The sequence below is a fragment of the Myzus persicae genome, unplaced genomic scaffold, assembly GCF_001856785.1.
Source record: "Myzus persicae strain clone G006 unplaced genomic scaffold, MPER_G0061.0, whole genome shotgun sequence".
Classification (NCBI taxonomy): Eukaryota; Metazoa; Arthropoda; class Insecta; order Hemiptera; family Aphididae; genus Myzus; species Myzus persicae.
In genome coordinates this window covers 2883-30404 of record NW_019102330.1, presented here as the reverse complement: position 1 = coordinate 30404, position 27522 = coordinate 2883, and the positions used below count along the sequence as shown (strand labels likewise).

Genomic DNA, 27522 nt, shown 5'->3' with positions numbered 1-27522 from the left:
TTTTTTTGTGAATAGCTTCAAGTTTAGTCAATACCAATGACAGATGATTATTAAAAATAGCCTCTTTAAATTAGACACGACTTTCCCAAAGCATGTAATTTCATAAAAATATATTCTTACTATTGAGGTAATGTCAAACATATCCCGATCAATCGTTGGTGCCTGTAAAATATAATTTCATAAGTATATTATAATTTTATATAGGTACTCAATAAATAATTAAAAATATACTTAATCTAAAAGCTATTTGTAACCATGATACGTCATTATTGACTTTTAAGTGAATAATACAATTAATGGTAGGTGTATAATGATCTAATATTATACCTAACGATTAAGGAAATACAATATTTTGGTAAAAAATTAGATCAACATAGGTAATGTACTTGTTCAAAGAAAAATAATCAAATTATAAAACAACCTAAGTTAAGCCAGTTATGGTTATATAGAGATTAAAAACTCTGAAATGTCTATAAAGTAAAGCTATTTATTGGTATGATTAGATATTTTTAGCTACAAAATTTGAGTACAAACATTTTGAAATTAATTAAGTGTAACAACTAATAATGGATATTTTCATATCGAGAAATTAAAATAATATGGTAGCTATAAGTAGTATGTCAATATTATCATAGATTCATAGATATACCTCAATCAGAAATTTAAAATTGTTCAAAATATTATGCACGATGATATGAGGGTATTTAAATAAAATAAAATATGTTGTTTACCCATACGATATTTGAGTTGTAAAATGTTTTGAGTTCACAGCAAATTAAAATGTCTTAAATTGTTCTCGATAATAATTTATACCACCCATACCATAGACCAAAAAACAGCGCTTAAATGCATTCATATTGATCATTCACTCATGACAATCGCTTATATTATATAGCATTAATTTTAAATTGAGTACACTAAGGACTATTGATAGTGTTAAAGATTGTTTGGTGAGTGAACGTTGTTGATATAAACTGAATAAAATCTCTTTATTTATGTACGAATGTTATTGTTTAGTTTGAATAAGAATTAAAAATGTACATGGTGACAATGGAATAACTTCAAGTAGCTCACATAGTCGAATTAGATAATTTTTTTTTTTTATTTGTTTAGCGTTACAATAAAACAGTTAGAACAAATGTATCAGATATTTTACATTAGGTGGTTAATAATTTCTTGTACTGATAATATTACTTATTAGACAATACATAACAAAAACTAAATACGTAAACTTATAATGAAATATAGGTTACATGCTTATTGCTTATGTTTATGAACTTGACAAAGGTATTTTTCAAAAAAAATTCGAAAATTTTTTATAGTTTTCTGATTTCCGGGTTCTTCAAGTTTTTACCTAAACCTAATTATACGATAAAAAGCAAAAGATAATTTTTTCTTACTTTCAATTTAATCTACTGGTGTTTATTCAATTTTTTATTTCTTGTTTACCTACTTATTTAAATCATTCAATTTTATGTTTACGATGAAGATTCGTTATTTTTATAACCTGGTCATTTAATAGTTATGAACTGTGAACATTTTTATACCAAGTATTCAGACAGTAATAATACCTATTGTTTTCTTGTATATTTTTTCCGAAATGCATCAGTGTGCTCATCGAAGACGACCTCTCCGAATTAACATTGCAATGTAATAATTATTAATTACAGACCATTAGATATTTTTAAAAACTAAAATATGACAAATTTTCGTTAATATTGAAACAATTTATCAAATAAAAAATAATCATAATTTTTCAGGGGGGTGGGGCACAATACGAAAATCTCTCAGCTATTAAGATATAAGGACACTTGAAGAGAATAGTTTTGTTTTTATTTGGTTAGGGTTTTAGACACTAATTCGATCTTGTCCTAGTCATTATACTCGTAGGTAATAATGGAATTTAACTTATAATTACAGCTTCCGCAAAACAGTAAACAAAAAGAAATTCTCGGTCTTTGGGGGAGGGGGGAAATGCCCCTATGCCCCCCTCAAATACGCTATTGCTAGAAAAGTTATGGAATATTAATTAAACCATTTTTCTGTGGGTAAATAATTATCTTTTAATTAATAATATTGGCAACAATATCTTAATATTAACAATCCGTGTTAGGTCGCCCTTCAGTTATAAACTGGGCCACCCCCACCTCTACGCTGCACCCTCAGACAGCTGTCCCACCACGGATGGTCAACTCAACTCGGCTGGCGGACACATCCGGCGCATACTAGTTGCCTCCTAAAATATACGAATTGCCTCCTGTCCTTATCGTAAATAAAAAGGTTAATTTACACGAGTTGCCTCCGATGACAAGATAGTTCATAATTATATACGAGTTGCCTCCCAAAAAGTTTCACACTAATTGCCTCCCATATAGAATTAAGTAGTGGTTCATAAACTTCACCAAACAGTTCCACATAAATGAATAATGTTTATACTTTATTCATTATTAAAAATATCAGACTTGGTTAAAAATAATAATAATATAAAAATAATCAATAAAAATAAAACATATTATAGGTACTACTTATTTAAAATATATAGTGCAGTTAAAAAACATCAGTCAAATAATAAATCTATAAGTTAAACAAAATAGGAAGTAGTACCTATTATTAGTCAATAAAATAAATGTATGGTAATAATAATATAATATAATATGCATATAATTTTAAAAAATTATTTATTACATTGTTTAGGCTTGTATTTTTTAGCCAATATTTGTAAGTACTCAAAATTTGATATTTATTTTTTATTTAACTTTTTTATTTGGGTATCAATGAAAATTATTTTGTTTCTAATTTGTAATCGTCTATGTAGTTTAGGCTTATGAGAACTTTGTATTAAAATTACAGTCTCGGTCTGAATTAATTTTAAAATGTCAATAAATTTGAATATATTAGGATGCGGAGACTCAAAATAACTATTAAATTTGTTATGGAAGGATTCGCATGCATTGGTTGTGCGATGAATGCTGGAACTTTTTCTACCCATACATGAGGTGGAATAATTGAATCCTCTGATATATATGTATCTACTAAATAGTCTGAAAATTGAGTTATTTTATCATCTAAAGGTTGTATGGCTGCTAGTCCCATTGAAAACATATCTCCAACTTCCGCTGGGTTCAAAAATGATAAGCCAAATATGTACGTTAAATATTGTCTTATCAAATCGTCATTAGAGTATTGCGAAGCTAATCCAAGTGACTGAATTTTACGCCACCAAGCTTGCCCAAGATGAAATTGACAACCTCTTATAGAAATATTTGGCCATTTACATGTTATAGAATTGTGTATGGCTTTTTCAAAATCAATATAAATTATGTTTGTCTAAAAATTACTATCTATTTTTAAGCACAACGTATTTAATACATTAGATGTACTAGTATATGTTTGTTCACTTTTATCTTTTAACAAAAAAAAAGCAAGAGGTATGTAATAATTATTGAGAAATCCATGAATGGTAAATAATTAAGTGAAATATTTGGTGCAGTATTGAAATGTTCCATCTACATATAGAGTATCAATTTTTACGAGATATTCCAAATTAGTTTTAGTAGAAAATAAAACAATCCCGGATTCTATATCATTGTGTAGTAAAAATTGTTCATTTTCATAAATAATATATTTATATCTATCTCTTCTAAAACATTACTAACTTCATTTCTCGTTTTAGGTAAATTCGGCAAAATTGAGCTACGAGCTCGATGTAAATTTTTTTTATGTATAATACATCGGTAGTTGTGATAGTGTTTATTTTATGGTGTCTTAATTCTGCATGTAAAAACTTTGAAGCCTTGAAGGCCTTTCACATAATAATGTTTCAGTGACTGCTTTTCTTTTTAAAGAGTTACTAATTTCTTGCCTCTTAAGTACTTGTTCAGTTAATGCTACATGATTATTATGTATCAACTTACTTTCATCGAATAATACTTTGTCATATTCATCTACTTTTAAAAAAGCCTTACATATTTTTGTTGTACAATTCCACCGTTCTTTATTGAAGGCTAACTTTTTTTGAAAACTAAATTTAAAACTTTTAATTATTTTAACACGTTTGCCCTTTTCACTAAGTATATTTCGCACTTCACATTGATCCATTCTAAAAATGTTTGTAAAAATAATATCGTACAACGAGAACGAGTGTTGGAAATCAACTATAAACGTTCTGGTATAAAAGTCTGGTTTGCATTATATCTTATCATTACACAAAAGAGTATATTATAACTTAATGGTTAATCGTATAGATAATATAATCGTATCAAATATCAAATACGAAAGTAATATCGTATAACAAAAGTCATAAATTACGACTTTGAAATTACAAACTTATTTTGATACATGATGTTTGAAAATTTTTGGAACCACTCATATATTTATTACCTGACTAATGGTAGGCAACTAGTACTAGACCCTTTTCGTTTATGATAAAATTTAGGGTACGTCGGGAGGCAACTCGTATATAGTCGGGAGGCAATTCGTATACAAATTATGGGCCTTTTTGACTTCGGGAGGCAACTAGTGTGCGCCCGACACATCTACCCCGGTTCAGGCCTCACCGTCCGACCGTGTACCAGCAGTCATCGCTATCCAACCCCCTGCACAGGTTTGCTACCCAGCCCGACGTAAGATCCCCCGCTACCGCCACCCTCGCTAGATTCGACTCGCCGACGTTGAACGAGGGATGCGCGACTGAAAATACTCGAAAAAATGTCGAGCGGAAAAGGGATCATACGCGAACTGTCGATACGCCCGGCTTTGTCGATATCGAGTCTTCTAGGGCTACAACTCGTTTGCGCACATTTACCTTTTTTACAACTCGTTTGCGCAAAAATACACAACACGATTGCGCACATAAATTTTGGCTACCTGTGACAAAAATCCCCAATGTCAGAACTCATTTGCGCACACATTTCCCTTCTCACTTTAACAGGCTTAGGACTGTCTGTTTCAAACTTTTAAACAGGCGTGATTAAAAATGTATGTGTGTGTGTGTGTGTGTGCGTGTATGATATGTGTTACATAGATCATTATAACATCATAGGTCAATATAAAAATAAAAATAAATAATAATGAATAATATAAAATATAAATACAAAAATATTCTACAGTTAATATGAAGTATCGTCGTAATTATTATTATTTTAAATTAAATTTGTATGATGGAATTTATTTCCAATATTTTTTATATAAGTTAAGCGGTCGATAGTTTTATTTTTATATTTATTCCACATATCTTGTAAGTATTCTTCTTTATGTACAGTTTCCTTTCTTTTATAATTCATTACATTGTTTTGTATTGAGTTAATTTTCAATTTGAATTTGAATTTGAATTTGAATGAGTATATCAATGACTTGATGTATGTGTGGATGTGGTGTATAAAATTGGCTATTATAATGTTTATGGAAAATTTCTGCATTATTCGTCGTCTTGGGATTGCCATTTGGTTCACAAGCCCATAAGATTGGTAGAAAATTGCTATTAGAGTCTATATAATTTTCTAAAATATAATCTGAGAATAAAGAACTAACTGCAGTACCAGGTGCTACCGCCATAAGATCTGTAAAGCCATCTGAAACTTCATTTGGTGGTAAATAACTTAAACCATAAAAATACTTCATCCATCTTCCAATTTCCGAATCTTTCAAGTACTCAGATAATAATATTTTATTTTGCTGTATTTGCCTGAACCAATTTTGTCCTAAATGAAAGGTACAATCAAAAATTTTACATCGAGGAAAAATTTGCAATACCGCATTATGCGCTGCCTTTTCAAAATCAGCATGAAAATTGATTACATTAATTTCTATCCCCGTCATTTCTAAGCATATATTGTTTAGTGATTGCCACATATTTTGTATGTAAGTATTTGTATGCAGTGGCGTGGCGACAAGATTTTATAGTAGGGGCGAATACATTTTTTTGTTACCCACCCACGTCTCACAGATTTGTATATCCCCCCCCCCACCATATTTTTATTACAAACCTCTAAAAAAGTTATTGTTTTTATTTTTATTATTAACCAATTCTAAATAATTATAATAATAATAATAATAATAGTAAATAAGAATTCTAGAATAGTATACTGCAGTTGAATGACAAATGTCATAAAGGTAAATTAATATATTATTTACCCTTAGATATCACCCACTAACATAAGCACCCACCCACCCCTGGGTTGTACTAGGGGCAGTTGCCCCAAAAAATCTACTTCGCCACGCCACTGTTTGTATGCTTGTTACGTAAAAAACAATAAGCAAGGGGTACATAAAAATTATTTTGAAAAACGTGGATCGTATAAAGTTGGACAAAATGATTAGGGGCAAATGAAAAAGTTCCATCCCCAAACACGTGTTCAGAATATTTAAGTAATTCCAAATTTTTTTCACAAGTAAATATAAATATGTTTTTATCATCACCGAGAAAACAAAATTTATTACCTTGGTATTGAATGTCATTTTGCATGTTGATCAGTTGATTTCTTGCGTCTTCAAAAGATTTTGGTAAATTTGGATAGTGTTTTTTTCTATTTTCATACATTGATCTTCGTAGCAATTTAACATCACTGTGTTCTAAATTTGTTGTAAAATTCTCTGTATTTAGTAACTCACGGCAAATTAATTTGTTTGATTTTATGTACAAATCGTTTTCTGCACTACATTTAAAAGTACTTCTGATTATTTCTCTCGTCATTGTTCGATTATTATACTCTTCATGATTATGAGAGTTGGTTACTTTTATTATTTTATTTAATTTATTAACAATAACACTTGCAGGACATTTTTTATTAGAACATCTAAAATTAAAATTTCCATTCGTTAAAACACGATACTCACTAAATTTATATTTGTCAATATTAAAACATCATTTTCCTCGCCGAGTTTTAAAAATATTAGAAATATCTACGTCCACAATAAATAGTTTGCGTCGTCCAACACACTAGCCACAACTGTACTGAAACTGAACCATACATACTAAAACTATCCTAAAAGTAGTTTAGAAAATCCAAAATGATATAATCTACACGACTACACAATCACAATGATATAATCTACACTTATAAGATAATATTGCTATAAGATATTTGATAATTTGTACTTGTGTTGTAGTTGTGCGCAAACGAGTGATCTATTTTCAGGTAAATGACTGATTTCGTCGTGCGCAAACGAGTCGTCGATTTTCAGGTAAAAAATTTCTAATGTGCGCAAACGAGTTGCAGCGGTCTTCTAGTGTCGATCGGACGGTCAGATGGTATTTCAGAAAAAATGTAGAAAACGTCGCCAGTTTTTGCGGTTTCCTTCAAGCTATATAGAGTTGGAATCAGTGCCGGACTTAACCATTGTACCGCCTTAAGCACAAAATAAATAGCCGGCTTTCAATATAAATATTTTTCTAATCTAAAAAATGTTATTAAATCATACAATTATTGTTTTTTTCTATATTACTTAAAATTTTAATGATGAAAAATAAAAATATACAGCTGTTATAAAAATGCATACATATACATTCATATAAAAAATTTAATTATAAAAAATATGATATAAAATATAATGATAAAAAACATGGTAGTAATAAATACTTAAATAGTTAATTATTATATTCAAAATTAAATAGTTAATGTCTAGTACTCATCGGCTTTCTGCGCGTCTTTTGAGTCGCAAAATCATCTACTATGGCATTGAAGTCCATTTTGTTCACAACTTCAGTTTCAATTGCCAATAAACTCAATGAATTTAGTTTATCTCCTTCCACACTTGCTCTCAAATAATTTTTTACACGTTTTAACGTAGAAAAAGACATAAAATATAAATATTACCACAATCTCGATGGTTTAAAAACATTTTATAATTAGTTGCATTTATTTTAGTAAAAATGTAATATTAAAAATGATTTGCCGACCTAAGCACTAGCTTATAGTGTTTACTGGTAAATACGGCACTGATTGGAATTAATCGAAAAATTACTCGAATGCGTGCGCGTCCGGCCGATAAATTACAACTTGAAGTTGGAGGCCATTTACGTAGCTCTAACTCGGACGATTCCACCCAAAATCGTTCGTTTAAACCTCCGGCCAGGGAACTGTTCGCGTACAGCAATATCGCGGGTTTGGTCGATCGCGATTTCACCTCGCTTGTCACCTGGAAAAACTCCCATCGCGCCGGGGACAACAGCGGATTCGAAGCCTCATCGTTTATCGACGGATTGCTATTGGGTGTGTACGAGTACACGCCCGTGGTTGGATCATCTTATTCTTCACTGCCGGAAAGTGTTCTAAACAGGAAGGCGTTCACCAGCACTCGAAATTTCGGCCGGCAGCGTTTCGAGTGGGCGCAACACGTGTCACGGAACAACCGCGAGAAAGTAGGCGTGAATTATTCGAGGGAAGAGCACCGTTACAACGATTGTATTGTGTACAGATATCTGTGTAATAAAACTCAATAATATGCATCGGAGTCTTATAAAAGTATTATCATTTCGCTGAAAAATCCTTGTTTGTATATAAATATAATACAATATAATTGTTATATAATATCATACCATATTTTATTTCATGAATTATTTTCAAGTCATTTAAGCGTATTGGCTAGTACGTTAATTCGACCAAGAGAAATTACGGATAAATCACCGCTCGTTCATGTCCTCGTGGGTGACGGGGACGAGTTACCACAGATCGCGGTATATGCGTTGACTTAGTGGTGATGTGGTGATAAATCGAAGCGTATCGCAGAGTGACACAGTATAGGCGGGAAACGGACACCTAGAGGGTGGCGGAACCGAGCGCTATTCGTGGGTAAGGTTATGCTGTCCGGGCGAGAAGCAGGGGGGGGGGGTGATCTAGGCTAACCCAGTTTAGGCACGAGGAGAAGGTGATGGTGACTGGCTGATGCAGTATGGTCGGGGGAGGGATGGAGGCGGTAGAGCAGAGTAGCTTAGTATGGTTGGTGGGAATGGTGAAGCAGGGACTATTCGATACTTTTATCGCTGATTAATTTTTATTAATAAAGGGCATATCGATTCAAAAAAATAAAATGTATTTATATGATATATCTTCACTTATGAGCAGTATTCATCTAATTCAGAGACACGATGCTTGGGACAAGGGTCCATTCATAGCATATCAATGGTCTAAGGCTTTATTGATGACGGGTTGGCATTCATTCATTGTGTGAATTGTTTCACATCCACCAGATCTCCCATGACACCATATTTTTTTTTTCAGAATAGTGTATATTTTATCTTATTATATTTGTATTGTTATGAACGTTTGAGTCAGTGTCACCTACCCGTAGAAAAGTGGTTAAAATAATGTTTTGAACACTTAATGTTGTCAACATTCATGTTGTCTTGCTCCATTGTAGAGCCTTTTATTTTTGGATTTTTATTTTTATTTTACAAATATCTTTTTCTAAATTCAGTAAGTTTTACAGGAATATTAAATATACACATATACATATATATATATGTGTGTGTGTGTGTGTGTTCAGTTCATTATCATTAGTTAAATGCAAAAAACAATTTAGATACCATTAAGCATGTACAACCAATATATCATCTGGAAATTAAATAGTATCGAGTGGTTTGCATTTGAATATAAATGCTTGTTCATACCGCATTTTTTGATTGTATAAATAATATTATTAATTAATTAAAAATTTATCATTTTGCAAAATAATAAGAAAAATAATAACTAAATGCTAAGTAATAATTGATCAATACAAAAAAAAAAAAAAAATGAGTACCGGCTAAAGTCAAGCTTGACAATTTTTAACGTTGTAAACCCAATATTTTGAACTAAATTTCCAACACAAGTGCAACTTAAAAGAGGTGCACTGAAATAATCAAATGCTTTATGTGTACATTTAATGTTTTTTCGATAATAAATAAATTATCAAATTATATTTGTAAAAAAAAATCGAACCAATTACTTTTTAATAACTAAAGAATAGGCAATTTAAATAATGGAAACGAAAAAAAAAATGCGCGATGACAAAATTCATTGATAAATAACCTATGAACCAATTAATTATCTAAACCTGTATTTCTATTCAATTTGAACAGAATTTGTATAACTAAATAAGCAACTGTTTTGTTTGACAATAAAAATAATTTTCTTAAATTAATCTCACATATTCCCCAAATCACAAAACGAAAGTGTTCGTGAAATCTCCGTAAGATAAAAAACTTGATCTAAATAACAATAAAAACAGTTATTTCAAAAAACATAAAATATATGTAGTAGTTAACATAGTATTCATATTTTATTACATGCATTTATACCTGACGTCTTATTCTAGGGTTTCTTTCTATTAATGACCGTTGGTGCAAAACGAGACTCGTCCGATTTATCTGCAATCAAAAAAAGAAAAGTTTAATATAAAAATAATATACGTAGAAAAAACAATCCTCAAGTATAAATGTCCTATTATTTTTTATTTAAAAACAATATAGGTTTTTTTATAAATGTATGGATTGAATATATAAGTGTTGAATACAAGTAAACATTAATGTCATTTGTTATCTCAAAATAGTCTACAAAAGTATAAAGTTTATGATAAACACCTCTTGTGCCGTTGCTTGACCAATTCCGTATAATAGTATGACATCAAATACACATATTGATAGATCTATGGTCAGTGATATACACTCTTCATCCATGTATGCTGGTACAATAAAAATTATATGATAGTATAATTCATAAAAAATTCGTCCTACGTTTGACGCAATAATAGTCGATATAACCGGCAAACCGTATATTGATCTATTGATAAAGTTCAAGCAACAAATAACTTCCAAATACATATCCCTCAGGGTACTTATTGTTGAATGTCTTGACGGGATTTGTTCATTTATTATGTACACCATCCATCGAATGTACAATATTAGTAGTATGTATTCATAAAATGCCACACATGCACATGTATTTGAAATCAACTCAGTGGCCTGAAAATATTAAAAATATTTGATTGTCTGTCTATTTAATCTGTTTAATATATTTTTTAACCATCGATGTTGTCTGAAACTATGATTTCAACGTTTATTTGTGGAACTAACTATAAATTTACATTAAATAATTTTATATATTGTTAATTATATACCATGAATATTGACAGTTGTGTGTCTTTGTTCACGAAACATCCAAGTATAAGCCATTTGACCACAAGTATATTACTTGCCATAAAATGTAAAATAACTCCAGTCATTTAAAGCCAATTTTGTTTTATTTTCATCGGTCTGACCACTTTCAGACGTATTAATTGTTCGTGAATTGCTTCAAGTTTAGTCAATACCACTGATAGTTGATCATCAAAAAATATGCGCCACACTCTGGATACTATATTTCCAATATACATCATTTCAAAAAAAATCATCGTTACAATTGAAGTTGTGTCAAACATGTATGGATCAATATTTGTTGCCTGTTAAGCACAATTACATATAAATAATACACATATTACAATGTGCCATAGTATATTGCATACATTATTTAAGCACAAATTTAACATATAGGAATAGGTGTATATCTACTATTCTTAGCTTTCATAATATCCACACCGTTCTCTACGATACGTCAGTGTTGATGAACGAATCATAAATAATAATAAAATAAAAAATGTTGTTTACCCATTGAATATTTGAGCGGTATGCGACATTGAGTCCACAACAAATGGAAACGCTTCGTAATATATAAAACATCATCTTAAACTTTTTTTGATTGTAGTTGACACAACCCATACCGCAGATTAAAAAATACCGGTTGAAGGCATTTATAATTGGCCGAACACTCATACTCACTTATTTTATGTTTTAATTTTCAATAGTATAACAAACTCAAGGCCGATTGTCTATTGTTTAAGATTTTCCGTGTTTGAATGCTATCCATATCAACCATGTGAAAACTATTTAATATATATAGTATCGGAATTGAATTATTTAGTTTGACTTCTATTATGAACAATAATTGTGTGTGTGGATACCGAAGGCTGTGGGTGAGTGAAGTTGTTTGGCACTTATTAAAATGATTTAGTATACTATAAATATATCATTTAAACATGGGAACGTCAATAAATATGTTTACACAATCAAACAATATCAATAAAAATGATTTATATGTCAAGTATTAGTTGTGACATAATATTTAAACAAATAAATCTGAAGAGTTTCATTATAATAATTGAAACAATTATTAACTTTTAATATTTTAATAGTTTTGAAAATGCAATAACCTCTTGATTTCGGATCTATATGCCCCCCCCCCCCCATTCCTAGTGACCCTAGAAGGCGCCTAAAACGAATATGGTGGTGTGATCTACTTTTAGACTAACCCCACCACCACATTTCAAGAAGTTCCATTAATGGATTGCCTCTTCACCCAAGCTCCCTGTCTGAACTGATGAAAATAATTTAATTTAATTAACCTATTGTTTGTTATTTTATCTTTTCTATAACTCTTAAATCGCTTGTTCTTATTGTAAAAGATTATTTTACAGATTGTGCGATTTCTCTAGATTAAAAATAAAAATTGTTTTGAAAATGCAGTTTTTACTTGTTTGTTATTGTGTTGTCAGAAGAAACTGTAACCCAAATTAACCAAATTATGTTTTCAAAATGCAGTGTAATTGATTGGGCCATTCAATTTTATTGAACCATTAAATTAACTATGAATTTTCCAAAAATCTATGTAAGATAAACATACTATGATTTTATTTCACAAAAATGTTTTTTGCACAGTAATGTACCAATATTGCTTACACATTACCGTTTTAAAAAACGTTAATTGCTATAATATTTAGTAGGAAATTATTTTTTAAAATTTCACATTGTGCATAATAATTGTACTAATTATACAACTTAATTATTTTTATCGAAGTGTATTGTCACTGAACCTTAAGAAATAATTCAGTATGACACTCTTGTTACTTGTCCACAGATATTGCGTTCAACATTTTTTCGAAATAGTAGTCCTATTGTATTTTATTATTAATAAAATTAATACCATCCGAGACATTACCGTATTTATTTTTGATGAGAATACATATTTGTATAAAAAAATAATATAATAAACAAATAAATACTAATCATTTGATCAGATTACTGATTTCTGTACGTTGGGTATTAGACGAGTTTGTCTTATAATTTTAAGATGTCCTTTCACAAAAAATTTTTTTGTGGTTATAAAATTGAAACACTACTAAAGATTAGTAGCTAGGTTTGTTATTTTTTTAAGCATATCCAAATAACACAAATGATTGGTTAAGAATATGCGTGCACATTTATATTGCTTGCTATATTTCAGTTTTATATTTTTTTTCATTACAAATTCATTGAGTATCTTGATATGAAATTATTTTTACTGGTAATACTTAGTTTTATAAATAATAAATCAAACAAGTTAAATATTGGAATATACTGATTTATTTGATTGTGTCAAAACATAATATTATAAATACATATTTTGTTTAGGTTATGGCATTTTTGTGTTTGAGATGGACGGATTACATGATTTAACAGTTCTGAAACAAATCAAAAATTAAATTAATTAAAGTATTTTATCTTATGAAAAAAATTGCTTTGAATTGAAACTGTATCAAGTATCATTGAACTGTGTTTGTAAATGTTATATTATACAAAACAAAAAATATAACATGAACTACGTATAATTACAGACATAAAATTAATATAAAATAAAGAATATGTTGTGTAAAATTATAAAAGAAATTACTGTAAAATATATAATGAATAATTAAATGTTTAAGTGAAAATATTATGAAAGAGTTTCGATTGATGAGTTATGCAGCCAATGACTTGACGTTATCTAATTTAAATTGTTTTATAACATAACTCAATAGAACAAAATAGTCATATGAAAGGTTTTTTTTTTTTTGAAATAAGATGTTATTTTGAATTTTTAAACATAATTATTAAAATTGGACAAAATCAATCAGACTGCATTTGAAATTCGTATAAAATGACCTATTACACTACGAACTCACCATCAGTTGGCTGGTGGCTGGTGTGGCCTTGGCGACGGTCTTAGTGGCCTTGGCAGACTGGACTTGTCCGACGACGACGATGTTCATGGATACTTTTTCTGCGCCCATTTTTGATTTTGGTTGGTTTTTGTGAGGATTGAAATTGAAATCTAGAAATTAAAAACCTTGTTTAACGAAAACAATACTACATTTGGGCGTCTGATGTAGATGCTTACCAAACAATTGACTTGTACGAAATTGTGTTATGACGATTTAAAGACAAGTGTTGGTTTATATACCTTTTTAAAAGCTCATGAGATTATAGTCGAGTGATATGGCACGGTGTGGCGTGATCCTCAGCTTGTTTAGATTAATTTGGTACAAGCGATAACAATGTAAAGGTTTTTGTAAAAAACATATTATAAATGATAAAGTTATGATTGATTCGCGATATCCACGTAAAAACAGTTTTTAGGCGTCGGATTATCATTCATTATTATTTAAAATTAGGATAACTAATAAAATTAATAATCACAAATAATACCTAATTTTAAGTAAATTATTTACGAAGTAAAATTATTTAGCAATTATTGTCATATGATTTATGAATGATTCATAAATGAGTATTCAACAATTTTACTTATTTTTAGTATAATGCTATTACTGTTGAAAAATAAAATTTTATTTTAAAAAACAATCAAGTAGTGGGTAACGGCCCACAGGACATTAGGTGTCTAAAGAGTCACTGTAATAATGGCTGTGTTGAATTTGAATTCATTAATCATTGTAAAAAAAGTCTGACAGTCTGTTAGACTTTATAATTATTCCAATTATTGAATTTTATGATATGGCGATTAAAATAATTTATTTACTACTATTGCAGTACCTAGGTGAAATTAATTTTTGCCAAAAAAATTGAATTTGAAAATGTTAGTGTGTAAACTGTATACAATATAATTTTAAACACTCTATTAGTCACAAGTAGTGACGAATATTTTTTTTTGATTACAACAAAATAACTGAAATCTTTATTCTTGATTGGGATTTCGTTCAAATTTGAACATGCAATGTCTGTAAAAATAACTGTGTTTATATATTTTTTAGATTATTTTTCTCCAGCTGGTATGAACTATTTATGTGAATCCTTGTTTGTTAAATACTTCAATTCTTATCTGTAAAAATTGAACATTTTAAATCTCAACTTAATTATTTGAAAATGTACGAAATTTTGAAAAATTAATTAACCTTAGTTTAGAATTTAAAATCTTTTATTTCTATATGTTTTACTAATCATATTATTTTTTACGTGTGTTAATTACAAATACATTTACTCTCAAAAGTAATTATTTTGTGCAAGCCTTCTGAGTTAAGTTAAGTTGATTGAAAACATTTTAAAAATTTGAAAGTTACCAGTAAACTTATTTTTTTTTAAACTCAGTTAGGTTAAAAGTTATATGAAAATTTTCCATTAACATTCAACTTAATTTTTTTTTTTTAAATATCCATATAAATAAGCAGCAATATGGTGTCAAATAATAAAAATCATAAATATTATTGAACACAGGAATTAGCCAATAGCTTTTCTATGAATTAAATTATTAGATGCTGATGAATAGAATATTAGGTAATAGGTACTACAAGAATAGTAAATATAGAAATAAAAACACCTTTTTGATTTAATAATACATTATACATTTTTTTTAATTATTAAATAAAAATAACATGTTATTATGGATTGTACTTAACTTTAAGCTCTGAATACTTTTTAAGGGGACCAAAAATATAAGAAATCTCCAAGTCTCCGATAAGCGTGGACTAAAGTGTAGTGAAAATTGTATGATTAAATAGGTATTTTAATCAAAAAAATAAACGTACTTCACTGGACGTTGATAATCCATCAAACTATTATGGTAACATAAAAACTGAAACACAATATTGAATATTCTACGTACAATATTGGAAATATTGCGTGCTGACTGCTGAGAGAGCCGAGAACAAAAGGTGAACCATGTAGGTTATGACAATTTTATCTACTGACAATATTTGCTGTTTTTTAATATAAACATTTGAAATATTAATATAAATATATATATGAGCAATAACTCAATTGGTTTTAATTTAAAAATAACTTATTTATGACGAAAATAGTAAATGATAATATTATGTTCTTGAGAAATGTATATTTGTGATTATTGATTTGTATCTAAATGACTATTTAGTTATTAGTATTTATTAATTAGTATTATTGTTATTATTACAATATGCCCGTATGCCACAGTATGATAATATGATATACTTTAATATTATATACGATACACAATATATACCTATATGGCTATATATTATGTATTTAATACAGTTGTTTTTCTTGGAGATATGAGACTTCTGGTAAATGGAACAAGAAATAAATTGAACTATATTTTTAAGGGGATTCGATACAGTCATTTTCTGTTTTTGTCTAACACACACGTGACATAGTAATTTAGACGTGTTTTTTGCCAAACATACTAATTGATCTAATGAATCGATAATAAATCTGAAAACAGATTTGAATTTGTCGTTAAGTCTACTTAAAATCGACTTTCCCACATTTTTGATATTATCCCCCAAATTCCTAAAAATGTCATATTAAAAAAGAGCATTTAAAAATTTTTGTATTTCAATTTTCGGAGAAGTTAAAATCAAAAAATCATAAATGTGGGAAAGTCGATTTCAAGTACACTTGACGACAAATTCAAATCTGTTTTTAGAATTCTTATCGCTTCATTAGATCAATTGGTATATTTGGCAAAAAACACGTCTAAATTACTAAGTAACGCGTGTGTTAGACCAACACAGAAAATGACGGTATCGAATCCCCTTAATGTGCATCATCAATAATAATTTTGTTATATTTATTACTTAATTATTTATAACTTGAATTTGATTAAAAATAATTTTTTATTTATTAAGTTTATATCTATTAAAATAAGTTAAAGTTAATTTAACTTGTTTATGCCCAGGATTGATTTTGTGGGGCAATCCTTACGATAATTTATATTAGGATGTGGCTGAGTTGGAAATTTTAAAATTGTAATTTAACAGTTTGTGAACTTTATAATCTGTGTGCAACAGTACATGATTAGATATGATGTATTAAACGTGTTATTAATAAATAATCATCATAATATTACAATGATCACGCCACGCCGCCGCCAACTTTAAATCGGTTGGTGGCAGTGTATATAAAGCCGTCGAAATTTAAAAACCGGAATAACACATATTTTTGTGCAGATCTATAAATCTATTCTTTGGTGAGTACGAAACGACTGAAATCGTTTTATTTTATTTTCAAATTAACAATATTTTTTTTTAGTTTTCTCTTTAATACTCAAAAACCAACAAAAAACCAAAAATGGGCGCAGAAAAAGTATCAATGAACATCGTCGTCGTCGGACAAGTCCAGTCTGCCAAGGCCACCAAGACCGTCACCAAGGCCACACCAGCCACCAGCCAATTGATGGTGAGTTAAATAGGCTTAGATTTTGCTCAATTCTAAAATCAATACATTTTTATAAATATAATCATAACAATTATTTATACCAACATAGGGTGTCCCATAAAGTGCTCAACTTTAAAGGAATTAATAACACAGTTATGTATCAATCAAAATGTATTTATTTTTATATATTTACATTCAGTAACATCTCCAATTTAATGTTGCCTTGCTGATATTGCCTTAATATATAAACCAGAGACGGCTATCTATTTGCTTATATATGGCTATGGACTAAACCAATATAGAAAACAAAACAACTGATAATTAAATCGGAGTAATAGTAGATACTAGAAACGATAAAAACAGGGCTGCAAGCAAAATATTTAAAAAATGGAGGCAAATTCAAAAGTTGCGCACTTTATGGGACACAATATACAAATATAATATTTTGCTTAAATTTGACGAATTGAATGACGTTACGATTATTATTATTTTTATTAATTGATTAACTATATAGTGTAATCAGAGGCGGATTTATCTTTTTTACGGCTATAGGCACCAAAAATTTGCCGCTCCTATAATAGGTGAAAAAGTTACAATACCCCTCCAAAATACCTACTCTAAATATTTAATATATAGACAATAGTAGTGGACATCCATTTTAATTTTTAGACTATTTTTTTCGCCTGAAGTTATTTACGACACGCGACTCGATGTTTCAAACACAGATTGCGAAATAATATAATAATTTAATAACCAAATTTTTGATTATTATTATCATTATTCGTTACAGTTCTGAGTTCATATGATTGTCATATGTCGAATTAGTAATATAGTGTGGCAGTGTGAGTATTTATTTTTATCGAAATTACGACGACGCGCGACGTCGATCCCCGATAAGAATAATAAAACCATTGTTGCTTTATATATTTTTATGACCCATGCGGGCTCTGGGTGGACTATACCAACGTGTTAAAATATATAGTATTATCAAAAACTGTTTTCTATATAATTGTTTACTATAATATTTATAGGTAATGACTATAAATTATAATGAACCAAAATAGATTGGTATACTGAATATCATATACGATGTACTATATGTTTGATGTTTTTTAATAAAACACTACAAAATTTGCCGCCCCCCAAATTTTGCCGCCCTAGGCAGTTGCCTACAATGCCTAATGGGAAATCCGCCTCTGAGTGTAATCAAACAACATGGTTATTATCGTTTATATACTCTTTAATAATATTATTGTATAGGTCAACCTAGTTAAAAGTTAATACTACTTAGTTTATGCTTAGAGCTGTTTATTATAAAAATATACATATTTATATTTTTGCATTTATTAACGTTTTTTTTTTTTATGAAATTTAAAACATAATAATTGTTGTTAGAAATGTATATATACGAATTTTTTTTCATATGTATACAAATATTATAAAACATTATGCTCTCATAATATTTTTACACTGTTATGCTGTTAAAATATATTTATGATAAATTGTGTTTTTTTTTGTTTCAGAACTGTTAATTCATGTAGCCTGTACAGTGTACATTGCAAAACTCAAAAAAGCCATAGCCCAAACAATACAATAATTTGTAATTCGTATCCGCAATGACTCCGCAAAATAAATCAATCATTTCCGTATAACATAACTGTTTGGTGTATTTTTTTAATCTTTACTTTATTCACCGTTAATAATATAGGATCATGACCTTTTAATCACCTGATGGTTTGAATTTATTTTAAATACTTTTTATCGGGTTAGTAGTTAGTATGATCATGAATACTTGAAGAACAACTATCAGTTATAACATACTCGATGATATCATAATTTCTTAGACTTGAGTACATTCAAAGTTACATTATTAAAATAGTGTAAATAGACATTAAAAAAGTATTTAACCGAAACATTATCAAATTATATAATGGCTTAAGTTAACTGCTGTATATTACTTTAAAATAAATTAGTTATAAATGTATGATATCTTTTATAAATACTATTATATTTATATTTTAAATCTATTCTTATTGATAAATCACGTTAAGGATTTAACGTTGTAAATATATACTCAATATTCAGAACTAAACTACTAAACCTTCAAAACAATTATACTTATACAAAGAAAAAATGACCGATGACACAATTTATTAATAAATTAACTATGAATCAAATAATTATCTCTTCCTGTATTTCTATTCAATTTGAACAGAGTTTGAATGATTAAATAAGCAACTGCCTTATTTAACAATAAAAATAACTTTCTCATATTAATCTCACATATTCCACAAAGCACAAAACGATAGGGTTCGTGATATCTCCGTAAGATGAAAAACTTGATCTAAATAACAATAAAAACAATTATCCCATAAAATATAAAATATATGCAATGGTTAACATATTATTCATATTTTACTAAACACATTAATACCTGACGTCTTATTCTAGGATTTCTTTCCATCAAAGACCGCTGGTGTAACACGAGACTCATTCGATTTATCTGCAATAAAAAAACAACGTTTAATATAAAAATAATATACGTAGAAAAAACAGTCCTCGAGTATAAATTTCCTATAATTTTTTATTTATCAATTTTTATTTAAAAACAACATCGGTTTTTATAAATGTATGGATTGAATATATACGAGTTGAATACTAGTAGACATTAATGTCATTTGTTATCTCCAAATAGTCTACAATTGTATAAAGTTTATCATAATAAACACCTCTTGTGCAGTTGCTTGACCAATTCCGTATAATAGTATGACTTCAAATATACGTATTGATAGATCCATGGTTAGTGATATAACCTCTTCATCGATGATCGTTGGTACAGTAAAAAGTATATGATAGTAAAATGTATAGAACAGCCGTCCAACGTTTTCCGCAATTATAGTCGATATAACCGGCATACCGTATACTGATTTATTGAGAACGTTCAAGCAATCTACAACTTCCAAATACATATCTCTGTAGGTACTGATTGTTGAATGTCTTAACGGGATTTGTTCATTAATGATGTACACCTTCCATCGTATGTATAATATTAGTAGTACGTATTCATAAAATGCAGCACATGTACATATAGATGAAACCAAATGTATGACCTGAAAATATTTGAATTAAATTGTTTATTGAATATATTATATTCCAACCCCGGAAGTTGTTTAGAAATCAACTCAGTGGCTGAAAGCATTTAAATAATTTGATTTTCATTCTATTTAATGTGTTTTTTATATTATTTAACCCTCAATGATGTCTAAAAACCATAGTTTCAACATATATTTACTGGACTATGTATAAAATATAAATTTATAAAAAATAATTTTATATATTGCAGTTATTTACCAGAAATGTTGACAGTTGTAAATGCCTGTACACGAAGCAGCTAAGTATAAGCCATTTTACCAAAAGTACATTACTTGCTATAAAATGTACAATTATTCCAGTAATAAAAAACCAATTTAATTTTATTTTCATTGGTCTGACCACTTTCAGACGTATTAATTGTTCGTGAATTGCTTCAAGTTTAGTCAATACCACTGATAGTTGATTATCAAAAAATATACGCCACACTTTGGATACTATATTTCCAATAAATATAATTTCCATAAAAAACATTATTACTATTGACGTTAAGTCAAAAATGTATGGATCAACTATTATTGCCTGTTAATCACAATGATTTATAAATAGAACTTATATTACATACTATCATAGTTAAATTATTTCATATATGCAAAGATTTAACCAAGCGCGTACACATTTTTTTGGGCGGGGGGGGGGGTCGTTGTACATTTTCGTACTTATGTAATTTAATCTAACCTGTAACCTAACAGGAAGTTTACACAATTTCAATTATATTACTATTTATTTCTCATAAAAAACGTCATTATTAAAAAATTGTATATTATTTTTAAAAACATGTATTTTTATAATATAAAATCTAATTGTCGAGTTAGTCTTGCAAATCTGTTAATGGCTTCGTCAATATCAATGTAATGTTTCAATTGACGATTTTAGATACTGATCGAGCACTAAACGAGAATATAATTCACATTACGATGACAATGCGGCAAATTAAATAAAACCAAACTAAAAAATAATAACACTTATTACCTGAAATTTTTTTGGGGGGGGGGGGAGGTGAACCCCTAGACCTCTCCCTTGTATACGCACCTGGATTTAACATATTATAGATTTATTATATATAGTCTTATTTATTTATACAATTTCTAGACCAACATAATATGTTGCCTGTTAAACACAATAACATAAAAATAATACACATATTACAATGTGCCATAGTACATTGCAGGGATGGCAAATCCATGGCACGCGTACCACCTCGGGCAGGTTAGGTTAGGTTGAAAAGATTTTGTGGGCAAGTCACAATCTTTACTATTATATATTATATAATATATAATATTATAGGACCTTTTTTTAAAATTTTTTTTTTATTTTTCTGTTTGGAACCGACGGCGCCGCGGGGACTGCTTGCGCATTACTTCCGCGAATATTATAGGACCTATAATAACCTAAACTAACCTTTTTATACTAATACATTAATTATACAACCAAATTATAGCATAACAAAATATAATATTACACAGTACACAGTAAGTCTAATGTAGATGCTAGAGGATACTAATTCTTAGTGTAGGCAGCTTCACAGATCTTACATTGTGGTATTCATCAAAAAAACATTGACACAACTTCGTTGCAGGACCGTTTGTCGATTTTATTTTGTTAAACTTTTGATATTTATACGTTCCCCAAGAATAGTGATGGACGATGGTTATAATGTCATTCAATAAGTATTCATTGTAGAAACTAGAAATTGTTGGGCTTTACTAAGTTTAATTTTGATTTATTTACACATTACATTTTTCGTTTTGTTTTTAAGACTTAATAAAAGTATTTAAAAAAAAAAATCACAACATTCTATACTATACGTTAGTTCTGTTACTGATGAAAATGATTGAATTTTCAAAATATTATGCATGATGGTATAAATATATTTAAATAAAATAAAATATGTTGCTTACAACTTTGGCATTTATGTCATAAAGGGTATTGAGTTCGCAGCAAATGGAAATGCATCGTAAAGTATAAAACATCGCCTTAAACTTTCCTTGATTGTAATTTATGCTACCCATACCAAAGATCAAAAAACACAGGTTGAAAGCATTGAATATTGATCGTACACTCATTATAAAGGCTTATATAATTTTTTATTTACGAATTAAGTGCATTTAAGATCGATTGTTTAGTGTTTAAGATTTTTCATAAGTGAACTTTATTGATGTCAACCGAATGGAAACTAAGTTTTAAAATGTACAATTTATATCAGTGGATTTTTTTAATTTGCTCAGGAATTAAAAATGTTTACATGTAATATTGATATTGACTTAAAACATTGAATACATAATTCAAACGAGAGGAGTACCTATATGTTGACACAATATTAATTGAAATAATTTAAATGTCAAGTATGTTAAGTATTAACATTGCATTTCTTTTTTTTAACATAATAACTTATTATTATAAAAAATGCTCACTTTTAATATGAATATAGCTTTAAAAATGGGGTATCTTGTACATTTTTCACTTTCATGTGAGATGTGAATGTTATCGATATTAACCGAATGAAAACAATTTTTTTTTAATGTATAGTATACGAATAGAATCATTTAACTTGTCATATTAAAAATGTATACTGCAGTGATGCTAGACTAAATCGTTTATGTTTATACTAAGAATTGAAGGCCAGTATATTTGTTTGACACATTTACATTAATCACGGGTTTGACCATATTTTGATGTATAAATTGTCAGTGTGTTGATTCAAATATTGTCAGTATCACCGATGGGTAAATATAAAAGAAATAGGTGCTACTGGATTCACACTTGTACTGATAAAATGTAATTCATTGTAAACTGCAATATCATAAGTATGTTATTATTTTATGTACACAAATACCGAAATACAAGACACAAAACATTGTTCAAAATTGTTAGTTACTTATAACGGATTCTTGGACTCAGCCGCTTTGACCAAAAAGTTGCTTTCTCCAACGATCGGATTTTTTATCCTCCAATAATGGATAATTTAAGATGATATATTGTGAAACTTATAGAGAAATTAGAATAATTTGGTATGTACTCTGTCAGTCAATTATTTTTTTCGTATCTCAATCATAAATGTAAAATTGTTCAATATAATATCATATGCGGATAATGTACTGTGGTTATAGTGGTGGCCGTATTTGGACTGAGATCATATTATATAAACTACAATCCAACAATCGACAGGTATGGGTGTCCGTCGACCGATTGAAACCAGCGTTCATACTCCGCGAAGACCCGCTAACGGACCACTCATACGCCGCCAACAACATCGACGTCGTCCAAAAAACTAAACAAGTTCGTTTTTTGCTGCCCGGGGGGGAGTAATGTGGTGCCCTTGTCCCACACTCACACATTTCATTGTTATCATATATTATTATCAATTATTATGTTACCGCAACCGATGTTCCTCTTATTATGTGATTGTACTCTTATGTGTATATTGTTTAATTCTAATCTAGCTAGTCTAACCGTCGTGCAAAAATGTGAATTATATTATGTCCCTACTCTTGCCCTTTTTACAATGTCACAACTATATTAATAACTCGCGATTATCGGCCGAAGCCATTTCCTACCAGCTCTAATCACCGCCGACTTCGAGCCTGTCCTCTTTTACGTCGCCCGTCGCCTCGACAACTTTGCACGATACGACACTTTTTAAAAACCTACGCGCGCGGTTCGATTCGTACACCGGTTATCACCCGTCAATGCGGAACTTCGTGTTTTATTAAATCTGGCGAACTTAATATTAAGAATAAATATCATCACGACATTACTTAGTGTGTGTTTATTCTTAATGATCCTTAAACCTTCTGATTGGGAAGCGACCGTGCTGTCGGTATGGTATATAACCCCGACCTATAAAATATCATACAGGAATAAATAAATAAATATTTTGAGGTTATAGCAGTCTCAACACAAATAGATAACAGAATTAGGATGTAATAATAATTTTATTTATTATTTGCCAACGAGCCCCATCAACATTTATTTGGCATTTTATATAATAATAAGAAGAAGATATATATTTATAGTATTTAGGTTTTTATAATAATTTATAATTTCCAATATATATTATCTATATTCTATACGTCCAGCAACGATAATAATCAAAAAATATAATTTATGATAAGAACTTAAAATGAGTTTATAAGGAACCGAATAAAAATAAATTTTAAAAAAATTTGATAAAATTATAAATTTGAAAAAAAAAATGGGAAAGGGACATGGGCACCAGCAGGCAAATGAATTTTAAGAATCAAAAAAAAAAAAATATCAAAAAATGTGTATTAAAAATAAATATTAAAGACTGCAGTCAACAATATCACTTTTCCTAAACTCATAGTTTTGTTTACAATAATTAGATCATGAAACAATGAATATTTATAAGGTTCTAATAAGTGGTTATCAAAATTCTAAAAATGTTTTTAAATAATTGACATAGAGTTAAAATATAGAAAAAAAATATGAAGGGAGGCATGGGCGCCAGCAGGCAAATGATTTTTGAGAATGAAAATAAAAAATATTATCAAGAAATGTGTATTAAAAATGAATATTAAAGTCTGCGGTCTACAATATCATTATTTCTAAACTCATAGTATTATTTACAATAATAAGCTAATGAAATAATTAATATTTATGAGGCACTCATTGACCATCCAAAATTAAAAAACGGCATTAAAATAATTGAACAAGAGTTAAATTTTCAAAAAAAAATGTGAAGGAAGGCATGGGCGCCCACAGGCAAATGAATTTTAAGACTCAAAAAAAAATATATACAAGCAATTGATACAATTTTAAATTTAAAAGAATAAAAATGGGAATTGGGGCATTGGCACCCGCGGGCAAAAGCATTTTAAGAATCAAAATAGAAAAAATATCAAAAACAGTGTATTAAAAATAAATATTAAAGACTTTAGTCAATAATATCACATTACCTAAGCTCGTAGTTTTATTTACAATAATAATATCATGAAATATTGAATATTTGTGAGGCACTAACGGACCATCAAAAATTAAAAAAAGGTTACGAAATAATTGAACAAGAGTTAAATTATGAAAAAAAAAATTTGAAGAGAGGCATGGGCGCCAGCAAGCAAATGAATTTTAAGACTCAAAAAAAAAAATTTAAACAAGCAATTGATAAAATTTTAAATTTAAAAATTAAAATGGAAAGGGGGCATGGGCGCCCGCAGGCAAATGAATTTTAAGAATCAAAAAAAAAAATATACAAGCAATTGATAAAATTTAAAATTTAAAAATAAAAATGGGAATTGGGGCATGGGCGCCCGTGGTCAAAAGCATTTTAAGAATCAAAATAGAAAAAAAATATCAAAAACAGTGTATTAAAAATAAATATTAAAGACTTAAGTCAATAATATCAATTTTCCTAAACTCATAGTTTTATTTACAATAATAATATTATGAAATATTGAATATTTGTGAGGCACTAACGGACCATCAAAAATTAAAAAAAGGTTATAAAATAATTGAAAAAGAGTTAAATTATGAAAAAAAAATTTGAAGAGAGGCATGGGCGCCCGCAAGCAAATGAATTGTAAGAATCAAAAAAAAAAAAATTATGAATAAAAGTGTATTAAAAACAAATCTTAAAGACTGTAGTCTATAATATCAGTATTCCTAAAGTCAATGCTTTATTTACAATAATTAGATCATGAAACAACGAATATTTATAAGGCACTAGGTGGTTATCAAAATTTTAAAATATTTTTAAATAATTGAAGTAGAGTTAAATTATAGAAAAAAAATATGAAGGGAGGCATGGGCGCCCGCAGGCAAATGATTTTTAAGAATTAAAATAAAAAAAATTATTTATAAATTTGATAGGTTTCAAATTTAAAAATAAATATGGGAAGGGGGGCATGGGCGCCCGTGGGTAAATTAATTTTTAGAATCAAAAAAAAAAATATGAAAAAAAAAGTGTATTAAACATAAATATTAAAGTCTGCAGTCTATAATATCAGTATTCCTGAACTCATAGTTTTATTTACAATAATTAGCTGATGAAATAATGAATATTTATGTGGCACTGACTGACCATCAAAAATTAAAAAAAACGGTTTGGAAATAATTGAACTAGAGTTAAATTTTCAACAGAACAAAATGTGAAGGGTGGCGTGGGCGCCAACGGGCAAATGAATTTTAAGAATCAAAATAAAAAAATTGTATAAAAAAATTTGATAGATTTCAAATTTAAAAATAAAAATGGGAAGGAGGGCATGGGCGCCCGCAGGCAAATGAATTGTAAGAATCAAAATAAAAAAAAAATTATGAAAAATGTACATTCAAAATAAATATTAAAGACTGCAGTATACAATATAATTATTCCTAAACTCTTTCTTTTAATTACAATATTTAGATTATGATATAATGAATTTTTATAAGGCAATATTTGGTTATCAAAATTTAAAAAATTTAACTAGAGTTAAATTATGGAAAAAAAAGTTTGAAAGGGGGCATGGGCCCCCGTAGGCAAATGTATTTTAAGCATCAAAATAAATAAAATATGAAAAAATGTGTATTAAAAATAAATATTAAAATCTGCAGTCTACAATATCACTTTTCCTAAACTCATAGTTTCATTTACAATAATTAGCTGATGAAATAATGAATATTTATAAGGCACTAAGTGGTTATCTAAATTTTAAAATGTTTTTAAATAATTGAAGAAGAGTTAAATTATGGAAAAAAAAATGTGAAGGGAGGCATGGGTGCCCGCAGGCAAATGATTTTTAAGAAACAAAATAAAAAAAATTATTAATTCATTTGAAAGGTTTCAAATTTAAAAATAAATTTTTGAAGGGGGGCATGGGCGCCCGCAGGCAAATGATTTTTAAGAATCAAAATAAAAAAAAATATTTATAAATTTGATAGGTTTCAAATTTAAAAATAAATTTGGGAAGGGGGACATGGGCGCCCGC

At 28.8% G+C, this 27522-nt stretch overlaps 1 protein-coding gene and 2 long non-coding RNA genes across 3 annotated transcripts; 1 reads left to right on the top strand and 2 right to left on the bottom strand.

Moving 5' to 3' along the window:
* Positions 1 to 13393: 13393 nt before the first annotated feature.
* Positions 13394 to 14311, bottom strand: LOC111031885. Its single transcript, XR_002604255.1, has 3 exons — positions 14205 to 14311; positions 13990 to 14138; positions 13394 to 13509 (listed from the first exon to the last, which is right to left on the bottom strand). It is a non-coding gene; the product is annotated as an uncharacterized LOC111031885 (long non-coding RNA).
* A 2819-nt stretch (positions 14312 to 17130) lies between these two features.
* Positions 17131 to 19106, top strand: LOC111031895. The gene is made up of 3 exons (XR_002604260.1): positions 17131 to 17261; positions 17324 to 17470; positions 18973 to 19106. It is a non-coding gene; the product is annotated as an uncharacterized LOC111031895 (long non-coding RNA).
* Positions 19107 to 19385: 279 nt separating this feature from the next.
* LOC111031894 lies at positions 19386 to 20558 on the bottom strand. Its single transcript, XM_022312009.1, has 3 exons — positions 20179 to 20558; positions 19884 to 19952; positions 19386 to 19793 (listed from the first exon to the last, which is right to left on the bottom strand). Exons 1-3 carry the CDS (start codon positions 20416 to 20418, stop codon positions 19611 to 19613), a joined length of 492 nt encoding a protein of 163 aa, XP_022167701.1. The 5' UTR covers positions 20419 to 20558; the 3' UTR covers positions 19386 to 19610.
* Positions 20559 to 27522: the final 6964 nt, after the last annotated feature.

Excerpts from the sequence above, each read along its gene's own strand:
- LOC111031894 (XM_022312009.1), bottom strand. The coding sequence starts at position 20,418 with ATGTATTTGGAAGTTGTAGATTGCTTGAACGTTCTCAATAAATCAGTA. Across the intron at positions 19,953-20,178 it reads GTCAAGCAACTGCACAAGAG|ATAAATCGAATGAGTCTCGT; the intron begins GTGTTTATTATG and ends TTTTTATTGCAG. Across the intron at positions 19,794-19,883 it reads ATCCTAGAATAAGACGTCAG|ATCAAGTTTTTCATCTTACG; the intron begins GTATTAATGTGT and ends ATTGTTATTTAG.